Below are 13,442 nucleotides of genomic sequence, written 5' to 3'. Positions count from 1 at the left end.
ATCTAGGTAGCATACGGTGGTCTGGGCCTAGAGGAGCTGGAACCCCTGGTCACAGGGGATCGTGGCAAGGGGAATGGACCTGTCAAGGAGGACAGCCGGTGGCCTTGCACCATCACCGAGCTGGGACCAGGGCACAACGGGGTACGTGGACCCTAGGTCAGGGAGTAGCTTCAGGCAACCTGACAATTTACCCGACGAGAACGGAGCCTTCAAAATCCGCTCTCCACCCTCTACAAAATCAGGGTACTAGTGCAAAGAGGGGGATAGGACTTTCCACTCAAAACGGTCCAGAAAAGCCCAAGCGTGAACCCAGAGAGCAAGCTCCCACACTTAGCCATAGTGGGGAGCGGGACCCGGCAGGTTCCATACTACCGGGGCAAACATAGAAGTAAACTTAGTGCCAGGAGGCAGGTCACGGATCACCAGGCAGCACCATTGGGGACGGGACCTGAACTAGCTCCCCTCAGCGGCAGCAGTATCCAGAACTTTGGTTTATACAGTTGTCGGTGTCAGCTTAAAGTGACCCCTTCACACCCAACGGCACTCCCACACACCTATCACCGAGTCCTGGGGTAGTCCCCTACCCGTGGAGGGTCTCAACACCTATCTACCCCATTCCATCACCCCCGGGTACTCCTAAATGCAGCGGTGGTACTCCAAATGACCACATACCACAGGTGGTGTCACAAACTCTAATACAATCCCCTGTAAATACCCCCTTCATTTGAGCGGCCGCACGACCCCCGGGTCCAAAGATCCCTCGAGCCACCGCGGATCCGGATACGAGCAGCCCGGCTGCTGGCACGGGGGCGGCACAGAGGCAATGCTCATCAGTGTCAGTTGTCTTGTACAGCTGTAACCCGCTAGATTTTTGCCCATGGGGCGGTGCTATTCTATTATTCCTTAGCGCCATTAAAAAGCAGTGCTGAGGAATAAGGCTCGTGAACAACCACCGTATAATTTTGGCGTATCGGTGATTGTTAAAGGGTTAAATAGACTGTTGGTCACTACCGAGTTATTATTTCTTAATACAGTGAGGTCACTTTGACATTACTAAAGCTGTTATTGTGTTAAAGAGTTTGAAAGGGGTTGAATACTGTACTATACAGTCCTACGCTAGGAGACATCAGTCTTTTTAGGGCAATTAAAGTCTTAAAGTATTATGATTAGGGATGATCGAATACTTTGATTATTCGGCTTCGCAAATATTTTCCGAATACCTCGCTGCTATTCGACTATTCGTGAATATTCGATGCGCAATGTAAATCTATGGGAAACCTGAATAACAACTATTCGGTACTATTCGGGCTTCCCATAGACTTACACTGCGCATCGAATAGTCAAATAGCGCCGAGGTATTTGGAAGATATTCGTGAAGCCGAATATTTGAGTTATTCAATCATCCCTAATTATGATTCTTAGCAAATTGATTTTCTGTGAATTGAATTTTTTGCAAAAATTTGTCAAACCTGTTAAATCTATGTGATGAAACCATTGGTTATACCGATGCTTTGGTAGTGCTAACGTATGCTTTTTCCTGATTACAAAAGTGAATGTATCCTTGTCTCATCTATTATATGTTCCACTTTATTTTCCTTTTTGTTTTGATAGTGTGTTATATTTATGTAAGAGAGGCATGATGAGGAGCATATCCAAGTATTAGAAAATATGCTATAGCGTGTATTGCATGCCACTACCTTTCTGTGATATAGTGGTAAAGGAAATACTATAGGTTGACTGGTACGTTTTTATCCCCAGTTCTGCCCTGGTGGCAAGTAATATTATATATAAGTATATATTAATAGTATGTGGACAGTGTTAAATTGGTATTTTATTTTACTACTCTGTAATTAAGTAGGGATAGCATGTAAATATTATGTGATTAAGCATGATAATGTCATTTGTCACTGTACAATAATATCTAATTATGAATAATAGTATTATTCAGGTTTTATCACAATAACTATTTTCTGTTTCCTCCTTAAGAAATTATTTGCCTCATAGTACAATAGCAAAAGTATCTAAGACCTGAGCTGCAATTTCAAGTAATATTAATTTTATTCGTATATGTGGATGCTTTGCTGACATTTCTAGCAAGCAAAAGTAACATGACATTTAGCAGATATTCCCCAATCAATGTGATGAATCAGATAGTTGTACATGGAGTTCACCCTTGATGAAAGCTGTGTGTTGCAATGCAGGAAACTACACTTTTATGACGTGACTGTTGTGTTGCAGGAAAGGATGCAGTGACTGTAAGACCATACAGTAATTAGCACACAACCAGTGTAGTTATGCATTGTCACTGTACGGATGCAGAACAATAAATGATCTGATTGGATGCCGTGATTTTTCAGCCTCTTGTGGTTTGAAGGACAGAATCACTTGATTGTTACAGTATATCTAATGGCAGAACAACATGTCTCCCCTGCCTACTGCTTGAGATAGGTTTCTCTCAGTCAGCTTCTATAAGCAGATGACAGTGACAGCATTATAAATTAGCATCTCAAAGCATACACTGGATATTCTACATACAAAACTTGTCAAGCAGTGTGTGATAGGGGTGTCTTATAAATTCAAATAATTTGGTATCGGCGCACCTATTATATGAGTGCACTCTCTTATAAGGCAGAAATTATTTATTCAGCTGCATGGGATACAAATGGGAGAGGGGGGGGGGTATATGAAAACTACCAGTAGGGGCTTTGAAAGGTGATTATGGAATTCTGTAGTTCACACCATATCAAACGCTGACCTCCTGTTTCCACAGGAGAGCAAGTATTGTACTAGAAGTGTGATTGTAGATCAAAATGCACAGATTCCATAATGAGAAGTTTCAAAATGTATGGCTGCAAATGAGTTTCACAAAGGCAGCCCCATTTTAACACAAACCAAAAAAGATGTTTAGCTGTTAGCAGTCTATGGGATTGCCTGTAATTACTGAATAGAGTACTCAGCTAGCTCTGGAAGTCACATAGTCAATGATGAAGCAGGATCACAATTACTCAACCATGCTGCTCCATTCATTACTGGTGGAAGTGAAGACAAATGGGATCATTGTGAGTTGTCAGAAATGATCACCTATGCTGTTTGTGGATATCTGATTAATGTCTTTTGAGATAAAATCCTGTAAATAGGATACTCCAAACTCTATTATTTTCCCAAACTTTCTATAGCCTAATAACTATGCTGAAGTTAACCAACCATACGTACACATACTAGCTAATTTTTTTAACCCAATTTTTTTACTTTAACTGCAAATGACTGCATTATTCCTGCACACTGTAATTTAATTTTGCATTATGTTTTTGTATAAAAAACATACACTTAAAATTACTAAAATGTTTAATAGCAGTTTATTATCTAATAGAAAAGTTACCACCATCTATATACTGAGGTTTCGGTTTAATGCAGTAGTAGGTGCCATTGCTGGGATGAGGTGTACACCCATTTACTCACATATAAATGTACATGATACGCCCTCCCCATCGCTCCCTGTGGAGTGAGTCAATGCTTCTTAGTCACGCACGCATTCTTTTACACATTCATACACACACCGTTTCTGCTGTAATGAAAGAAAAAACTTCCTGATAGAAAAACCAGTGAATGAAAAGGTGGATTTTACTAAAATTTCAGACAATAATTTAAAGACTGGTTTCCTCCTCAGATTTCTTTTGTGCAACATCATATTTGGAGTAGGGTTTTCTTCGTAGTAGTAATTTGCAGGTAATAAGCATTCAAATAATGTTGGATTGGCTTAGTGGAGTAGCGGCTACAGGGAAAAAATGAATTCATTTTCTCACTGCAGCCGCTTGCTTACAGTCACCGCAAAAGTACAGGGAGGTTACTGTCACCACTCACTACACAATAAGTGCGCTGTAATCCCTTCCCTGGCAGTTTGAGTGACAGCTTCCTCTGCAGTAAGTGTAAGCAACATGTGCGTGCGTGTGCGTGTGTGTGTGTGTGTGTGTTTGTGTGATGAGCAAGCAGATAATTAATATGCAGGGGAGTGATTACAGTGTGCTCAGTATGTGGTGAGCAGTAACTATAACATCTCCAAGCACAACCTCAGAGTCAGCGGCTGAAGGAAGAATAAAACATTTTCTACTAGTAGCTGCTGCTCCACTAAGCCAGCCAGACTTAATTTAAATGGTTATTGTCTTACAGATTAAGCCGATATTTTCAGATGAATAACATTTTTAGAGGTGACCCTTTAAAGAAAAATAAATCTCCATTACATTGTTGTCTATGGCAGTGTAGCGAGAGCAGTTTACTTTAAGGATTACATGACACAAAGATTGACTGTTCTGCTGTGTGCTGAGATATAGATAATGATGTTGTGGCTATGGATTGGATACAAATAATAACATTCTGGCTATTTGTCACAATATCCAGAAAGGATTGCTGCATGAGTGCCGTCGAGAATACAGGAATGCTGAAGCTAACAACTGAAGGTTAGGAAATTGCTTTGCGGAAACAGCAGGATGGGATGCAGTGCTGGGAACTATTTTTATAGCTACAGGATCCATATTATAATGGGTAAAGAAGTGTTAGAGTTTTTTAGTTTTTTGTAATGCAGTCATATAAAACAGTACAACATGTAGAATATCATCCATTACAAAATTCTATACATATAAATTCTCTGTATAGTTAACCATATTCTCACACAATATGCTTAACAAATCACTATAGTGTTTCCATATCATTTTTTAAAATTGATTCTGATTATTTTTCACACTGCTTAAACATTTTGTACATTGTACATTTCTATTGAGAAATCAATGCAAAATGTGCCAATAAAAACAGCAAACACCATATACAATTCTCTGTTTTCCACCAAGCTTGCACATGAGACTAGTCAGGAAGTCCCCAGGGGGCTTCTGCCCACCCCCTGCCCTTGAGTGATAGGTCTTTCCCTATACATGCACACTGGGAAAGACCTGTCACTCCATGGCAGTGTTTAGTTAGAAGCCTCCAGGAGCCTGTTAAACTAGTCTCCCATGCGACTCAATCCCCACCAGCTTTTAACACTGTTTTCTTCTGAAATGCTGCAGTGATTCAGAGTCAAACATACCTTGGTAAAATCATACAGCCAGCATTTGATTCATGTGGCCCTTGTTTTGAGCAACATTTATCAGCTGTCAGATTCCCTTTAAAGGTTTTGTACCACAATGTCAAGAATTTAGGGGATAAGTACATTTGTTGTAGGATATGGGTTAACTTCATGATCATTGGGGGTCTGACTGCTGGGACTCTCAATGGTCCTGAGAAAAAGGGACCTGAAGAGCCCTATTTGAATGGAGCAGAGGTAGACTATACGCACCTCCGCTCCATTCGTTTTTCTTGGACCAAAATTAAAGTTCTAAATGGTCTCTTTGTTTACTGTGTGTTTTACAATTTATACTTTAAACTTTTGGTCAATAGAATGCTATATAGAATTTTTACTACAGTTAACATGACATTGTAATTGCTCTACTCATATATAAGCATCAGATTATCCATTGTAATAACATTCCTCTTCTATTACTCACAAAAACTTGCAATCGTAGATAAGTTTTATTTGTGTACCGAACCCAAAGTTCCTTCTATTCATTTATCTTGGCAATAACGAGTAATCTGATAGCCCATGACTATTGAACATGTTCTGCATGTCTCCTATCTCACAGTACAAATTAATAAGACTGATCTTTACCAGCAGCACATTTGTAGATTAAAGCTAAGTTCACATGTCCAGTAATCATCTGTTAGAATGGATCCAGCAAGAATCCGTTGGCAAAAATGTTGGGCAAAAACAACTTTTTGTCTTCTTTGAAAAAACTGATTTCTGCAAGATCCATTGGAGACTATAGAAAACGGATCTGTTAACTGATTTGTGCCGCCCCCATGCCAACAGCCATGCTGCTCAGATCCGGATCTGTGGTATGGCTCGAGGGACTGTACCGGACCCAGGGGTCGCGCGGACACTCCGAATAAAAGGGGGGACGTATTTGTACGGGGTTAGTTGGAAAACTGTCTGTGACGCCACCCACGGTGTGTGGTGAGATGTAGCACCACCGCTGCTGTTGTGGGGCTCCCAGGGGTGATGGGCTGGCAACTGGATGTTAACCCCTCTGTGGGCAGGGAAGGATGCCCCGGGGCCCAATGTCTCAGTGCAGGGGTTGATAACGGCAGGGGCCGGGGCACCCGGTCAGGCCGGGAGAGTTACTCACTGTTAAATCAATCACACAAGTCTTTTGGTAAACCAAAGTGATGGTGGCCGGCTGACGCAGATGGGTGTATCTGGTCCCACACCCGAGTTGATGGTCACTACCCTTTCCTCTCTGCACTTTGTGTTTGGTTGTGTAAACTTCCCGGTGTGTAACGCAGGAGTCCGCTCCCGGTCTTCTGGTTGGGAGCCGTGCCCATCAGACGCTGACCTGTGGGATCTACCGGGCTCTGGCGGATGCCCTATCCCTCTCTGTGGGTGGTTGTCTACTTTTCAGGACTTAGGTTGGGACAGGACCTGGAATCCTGCCCTCAATCGGTTAATTAGCTAGGCTGTCGGTGCCGGTCCTGGCTTCAGGGTCCGAGTAGCCCCTTGTGTGCACGGTTTCTGGGACAGTTTTCCGTTGTCGGTACCGGCGGGCTGTAACCCTGCCCCGGTCCACCTCGGATATGGCCGAGCCGTCTTCCCGTCTCCTGCTGGCGGTGAACACCGTCTGCCACCTAGCCAATGTGTCAGGGCTCCGACCCTGACACCTGTCAGCTTCTCCTCCTTACTCCTCTCAACTTGAACCTCAAAACTCATCTGCTGTTTTCCCGCCCCGGGCTCTCCAGACCCTTAGGTGGGCATTTTCCTTCTGCCTGGTCCCGCCCACTGGTGTGCCTGTCCTTCCCTTGAGGGGGGATGACTAGGGTTTTGTTGGCTGCTTTAACCCTGTGTGGGAGCGGTGTTGTGCGGGGGCCTGAACTGTGTCACTACCTGGTTTTGCCAGGGTGTCACAGATTGCTATTTAGCCATCCGTTATTCTTCATTTGTAAAGGACCCATTTTTTGCTTACTGGATCAGGTTCAAATGAAAGATAAATAGCAATCTATTTACGGATCCATTTTCCATAGACTCTCATGTTAAAAAACATTTCCTGCAAAAATTATTTTTTTCAAAACGGACCATAAAGTTGTTTGCACAATTTTTTGACAACAAATTACTGCTGGATCCATTCTAATGGATGAGTACTGGATATGTGAACTTTTAGCAAAAAAATTCTGTTCAACTCAAATCAAACTCTTAGGCTATGTGCGCACGTGTGCGCTCTGCACTGCACCTAAAAGGTGCGCTTCAGAGCGCAGCTGAAAAGCTCCGTTCTGAAGCGCATGGTGTCGGCAGAGAACGTGCGCTCTGCCTGCAGTTCCTGCCATAGACAGAGCAGGGGCTGCCGGCAAAGTGCACGGAAGAAGTGACATGTCACTTCTTAGAACGCGCGCTTCGGGCAGCAGCCGAAGCGCTGCACTCTAAGACACCACGTGCGCACGGCCCCTGCACAATCTCCATAGATTGTGCAGGGGACGCAGGACGCATGCAGTTACGCTGCGCTACAAAGCGCAGCGTAACTGCATGAATTACGCACACGTGCGCACATAGCCTTATATTCAGCTTGAGTCATCTTACCTATGATGAAGCTGAACTAGGAGGCAGCACATCGCATAGTGTCTTACCTCACAGTCCTGGGTTCTCCTTTTTCCTCTACCTTCTTATGTTTACATGAGTACTTTTCTTTTGATTCATTTATGATTAGCCTCATTTGCTGTATTGTTGGTTGTACATACTTATTTGATGATGATTATTACTTAAAGGAAACTTGACAGTTGAGTCTTAAAAGGGGAATTTATAACAAGTCTCCTAACAGGTCCCCATGCTTTCCCACCCACCAGAATTTATATATTTACTAGAAATAGGCCCGATGCTATCGCATCAGGAGTGCGGTGAAATGAACATCTGTCTATGCTTAGTGGTGCTGACAGGTACAGTAGACATGTGTCGGAGGAGTCATGTTGGCACTGCTGTGGGATTCCAGGAGCAGTGATATGTTCTGAAATGTACAGGCGGGTATGTGGGCCTGTTAGGAGAAGTGTGGAAGCTTTCTAGTGTGTAAAACCTGCACTTCAGTAAGTGGCACTGCTGTTAGATTCCTGAGTGACCTTAGGCAACCTTATTGATGTTTGCGAACTGACTCAGGAACTCTCGCCGTGCTCACGATCTCATGCGAGACTTCATAAATGAGAGTGGTGCCAGCAGTGAGGGTATCTGAGGTCGGACTCCAGGGCTTCCACGATCACTTACTCCCGGCCATGTGACAGTGGGCAGGGAGGCCCCTGGAGTGACCTTAGTTAACCTTAGTCATGGCAGTAGGCTGACTCGGGAACTCTCGCGGTTCTCCCTCTCTTCAAGAGGTTGTAGCAGATCATGGCCTACTCTGGATTCTCCATGGATATTTTTTTGGGGATAATTAAATGTGTTAAAGGATGTGTGAATTTTTATTGTAAATGAACATAATGTGTATGTATTTTTTTTTCCTTTCTCTCTCTCTCGTCAATGCCGCCATGTGTCGTCATGTCTTGTCAGTGCCGCAACATCGCTCAAGGCATGGCAATGTCAGGTAAGGGCGGACATACCCAGCCACGCCTCCTTACTGCTCGATGACATCACAAATGTGTAATGTAAAACACAAACACCTCATTATAGCTGGATGTGGTATGGGTAGCACAATGTTAGGCCTCTGCCACACTCACGTGTAAAAAACGTACGTTTGGTGTAGTCCGTTTTTTGTGTCCGTGTTCCGTATTTGCAGTCCGTTTTTCCCCTCCGTGTGGTGTCCGTATGCATATCGTGTGTCATACGTGTGTACGTGTGTGCGTTTTCCTGTGCGTGAAATACGTCAGTGTGTGTTCCGTGTGCAGTCCGTTTTTTGTGCGTGTTTCACATGTTTCACACATTGAGATAATGGTGATTACTTGGAATTAAATGACACATAGGTGTATGTGATTAGGACATAAATATAAGTTAACTATAAACTGTTTCCTGCTTGTATTATGCCTTGGAGCACCTATGTGTTGAGACAAAATTGTCGCAATGCCATTATCCACGGAGGCCTTAGTGTTTTTATGTTGGATTATATCTCGTCGGTTTGGCGTTCGACGCCACATGTTGCAATATGATAATGTAAGAAGAACCAGATTGTGGGTGCATCCACTAATGATGATGCGGCCTATGCATGGTCATTTCCATACTTTATTTTTTGAGTTACGGAATTTCCCAGATAAGTTTTTTTCATACTGCCGGTTGTCAGTTGAGAGTTTTGATTACTTACTAAATATTTTACGACCTCATTTGCAACATCAGGACACTTGGATGCGGCTTTCCATTTCCCCAGAGGAGAGATTTATGGTGACTCTGAGGTATTATATTTGTTATTTTTGTAATTTGTGTAAATGTGTTATTTTTCACATTGAAATGTGTAATTGATCTTTATTGATCTAATCTCATTTTTGATTCAATGTTTGTGTTTTCTTATGATTGTTTTAATTTAAAAAAACATAGTGTTAATTGTAAATCATTGTTTGTCTTGTTTTCATAGATTCTTGGCGACTGGTCAATCTTTTATTGCTTTACATTTTGATTTTTTGTTGGGTCGATCAACCATTGCCGGTATAGTACGTCACACATGCGACATGATATGGCAACATTTAAAAGCAGAAATGATGCCTCAGCCAAACAGAGAAGATTGGTTGAAAATCTCTAAGGGCTTCAAGGACTCTGTTGACTTTCCTAACTGCATAGGAGCTTTGGATGGCAAGCATTTCAGAGTTAAAAAGCCACCAAACTCTGGGTCACGTTATTTCAATTTTCATAAGTTTTTTTCCGTTGTTATTTTGGCATTGGTTGACACAGAATACCGTTTTATTTATGCAGACATTGGGGCCTATGGTAGTGCCTCAGATGCCCGTATTTTCCGTTCATCAAGATTAGCCCAACGCCTGCAAGAAAATTCATTATTGATCCCCCCTCCAGTTGCCCTACCTGGTACATCTGGACCGTTGGCACCATATGTGATGGTAGCAGATGCAGGATTTGCATTATCCAAACATGTTATGCGACCATATCCAAGGAGATCCATTGATGACAGGAAACAGTACTTTAATAATCGGCTAACTAAAGCAAGACGTTATGTTGAGTGTGCATTTGGTATTTTAGCTAACAAATGGCGCATTTATCAGACAACGATTCAGTTGCAGCCTACCTTTGTCACATCTGTACTCAAGGCTACCATAGTGCTTCACAATTACTGTCGGATACATGAAGGAGGAACTTATGTGGATGATGAATTTCAGATAAACCATGTTGTTAATCCCACAGGTGAACCTATGTCTCATAATTCCGTGACATCTGGTTTACAAATTAGAAATTTATTTACGGATTACTTTAATTGTTTTGATGATACTAATAATAGAGATGATTGTTAAGATTGTGATGGTTTTTTGTTGATAAAAAAATACATTTTTTTTATTATAGGAACTTGGTTAATTTCTCTCAACATCTAAGAGCTTAAATCGAACTAGTATTAAAGGGCAAATGCGTTAATCATAAACTGACATTTCTTTTAGCAACATGGTTTTCTGAATGTTGTATGTATGTGTATGTACATTTCTGTGTTTCTATCATGTTTTAGGAAACTTATTTCAAACTTACAACATTAATAATGTTAATCGTCTATTGAAAAAATGCAATATTATTAATAAATATCAATAATAAACATGTTTCTTTTCTTCAAAAACATAATCTTTTATTAAGAATAAGCATATTAATCCATAAAGTAAGGATGTTATTTTTTCACATCCACATTAAAAATGTACATATTGTTCATTTTGTGTTAAATTTTTCTAAATGTAAATTTTGATGCTATTCTTAATAACATACAAAATATACTTTACATACAAGAGTAATTGTAAAGAAAATGTGTGCATTGCTTACAATGTTGAAAAATGTCGGACAATTAAGTTGCTATCATGTTGGACATTGACATAGACCAAAAAATTGTAAACTGTTTTCAGAATATTAGAACTAATCTAACCATCAAATTTGTTGGGTAAAAATGTGTTCATAAAATTCCAAAAATAAAGCCCATAAAACATATATGTGACCCGTCACTAAGTATAATCACACATGTTTTTAAAATCTTTTCAACTCTGAGTTTGCACATTTTTGGAAATCCCTCTTTTTTAACATTTTGACACATTCATCAGATTTGTTGTTTGATTGTTAAGATTAACAAAAATGTGCATCACAAGTCAACAAGATCTTCTAGTGAAGTAACCTGAGTGTTGCTGAGTATGTTGTTTTGTGTGGCCTCAGAAATGGTATTTTCAGGAATGGAAACAGTTGTTTGCTGAACAACATTCCTATTACTAGCTACAGTAGTGTGTGGAACAGTCTGTTGCATGCTGGTTTGTCCCAACACATTGCCTGTGGTTGAGTACACCTGTGGATCTACATGGGTAATTGGGTATTGTGTGTGTGTATGTTGTTGACCTTGAGGATAGTTGACTGATGTTTGTAAGTGTGGTGTAGGTAACATAGTTGAGATTGGATAATGAGGCATCATGAATGATTGTGGGTATGTTGAACCTGGAAACAAATTAGGTAAACCACCAATATTTGTGGGTTGAGTAAAGTAACTAGTAGTTTGAGTTGGTTGTAAATTCATATAGTTCATGGGTTGCTGAGAGGTAGCACTTTGTACTGTGCTTAAGGCACCAGTATTGGTTGCAACATACCCTTGTCTAATTGGTGTTGGGAATAACGTACTTGAAGCAATTGAAGGTTGTCCAGATTGTTGTAATAGTGGATTATTGACTATTACAGTTGCCATTGTTGTTTGTGTTGAAATTGTATTTTGATTGTCTGTTGTGTTTGGGACTGTATGTTGTTGCATAATGGTACGCCAATTTTCTATGGCCTCATACACTCTCACTGGTTCCTGTTCTGCCTGACTAGCTGACAGTAGGGTAAGCATAGCAGCTCTTACACGTTCCTGCCTATCTGAAGGAATTTTGGTTAAGCTAGTAGATAAAGACCGACAAAAGCGCTCGGCATCTGTTTCTGGAATTAGAGTGTTCATTATGTGAATAATGCGTGTGTCAATTATTTCCGGTAAGGATCTCATTTCCTCAGGTCTGCGGATTCTTCTTGCACGTAGAGGTTGTGGTGCAAAACGTGGAAGTACATTTGTTTGTGTTGATTGTGTAGCTGGTGTGGTTGTTTGTTGCGTTGATGAGCCTTGGGTGTTGGTTTGTGCACTCTCTGTCCCACCCTCATGTGAATCATTTGCTGCATCTTGTTGAGTCTCAGGAATTTCAATGTCTTCTCTGGCAGGTTCTTGTTCTGATGCTGAGGTGGCTGTAGCAGAGGGACCTGCTGTTGGTTCATCATCTGATTCGTCAAGATTATCCTCCGTTCTATAAGAAATGAAAAAACATATTACAATCTTAACATTTATCTTTGTCCAATTATCTTCAGGGGTTTTTTTTTTTTTTTTAAAAAAAAAAAAAAACTTACTGTGTAACTTCTAAGATGGGTGCTAGGAAGCTTATTTGTTCATAGTAGACATATCTGCGTTTGCGGCCTTGGCTGGATGAGGATGGTATAGGGTTGTACTCCCTTCGGTACTGATCACGGGCTGAACGCCAACGCCTTTTTACCAAGTCAACTGTGGAAAATAAAAAAATATGTCACTTGCAACATTCTCCATAAATCTGCACACATTAATTTAAATAATGTTTGTGAAATGTAATATACAATTTAACACAATTATGTTGGTCAAATACTTTGGATGAAGTATAAATTATTTAGATATTCTTCATTCAAAAACATGTTTAGACATTCACACATAACCAAATAATATTTCTGAATAATTATATTTTAAGTAATTGTCATCTATATTTACATTATAATTTGGTGTTTTTGCAATGACATTTGGCTATAAATTACTAGAAATATTATTTGATACATGTAGGTAATGATATTGACATGTCATTTTAAACAATTTTATTTTAAAAAAAAAAAAAACAAGATTTTCAATTGTGATACTAAATTTATACTAATACAACAGGGAATTTTTAAACACATGACAGTTTAATCAGTTAATTAAGTAAATTCATGAAGAATTCCAAGTCAGATTAAAAATTTAAGTATACTTTGATTTTTGACACTTATGAAAGTTTGGTGATACTATGAAAAAAGTGTACAGGAACTCAATATATTGAGTAGTACATATACCAATTCTTCTCATAGGATTTTACACTAAAAGACAACATAACTATGGCAAAAAAATCACAGTTGGAAAGTATGAACATATCCAAATATAGATATTAAATAAATAACTATAAAAAAATACAACAACTTACCA

The 13,442-nt window shown here is 40.3% G+C and overlaps 1 protein-coding gene across 1 annotated transcript in view; it reads right to left on the bottom strand.

Moving 5' to 3' along the window:
• Nucleotides 1-10,936: 10,936 nt before the first annotated feature.
• Nucleotides 10,937-13,442, bottom strand: part of LOC142243891 (uncharacterized) — a 50,943-nt gene continuing 48,437 nt past the window's right edge. The window contains exons 2-4 of the mRNA XM_075316088.1: nt 12,593-12,743; nt 11,501-12,492; nt 10,937-10,941 (exon numbers count right to left, since the gene is read on the bottom strand). Of these exons, the coding sequence (XP_075172203.1) occupies nt 10,937-10,941; nt 11,501-12,492; nt 12,593-12,743 (1,148 nt within the window). The remainder of the gene's footprint in view (nt 10,942-11,500; nt 12,493-12,592; nt 12,744-13,442) is intronic.

The sequence above is a fragment of the Anomaloglossus baeobatrachus genome, chromosome 6 (genome assembly GCF_048569485.1).
Source record: "Anomaloglossus baeobatrachus isolate aAnoBae1 chromosome 6, aAnoBae1.hap1, whole genome shotgun sequence".
Taxonomy (NCBI): Eukaryota; Metazoa; Chordata; class Amphibia; order Anura; family Aromobatidae; genus Anomaloglossus; species Anomaloglossus baeobatrachus.
Note: the sequence above shows the minus strand (reverse complement) of the source record. Positions and strands in the feature narration are given on the sequence as shown.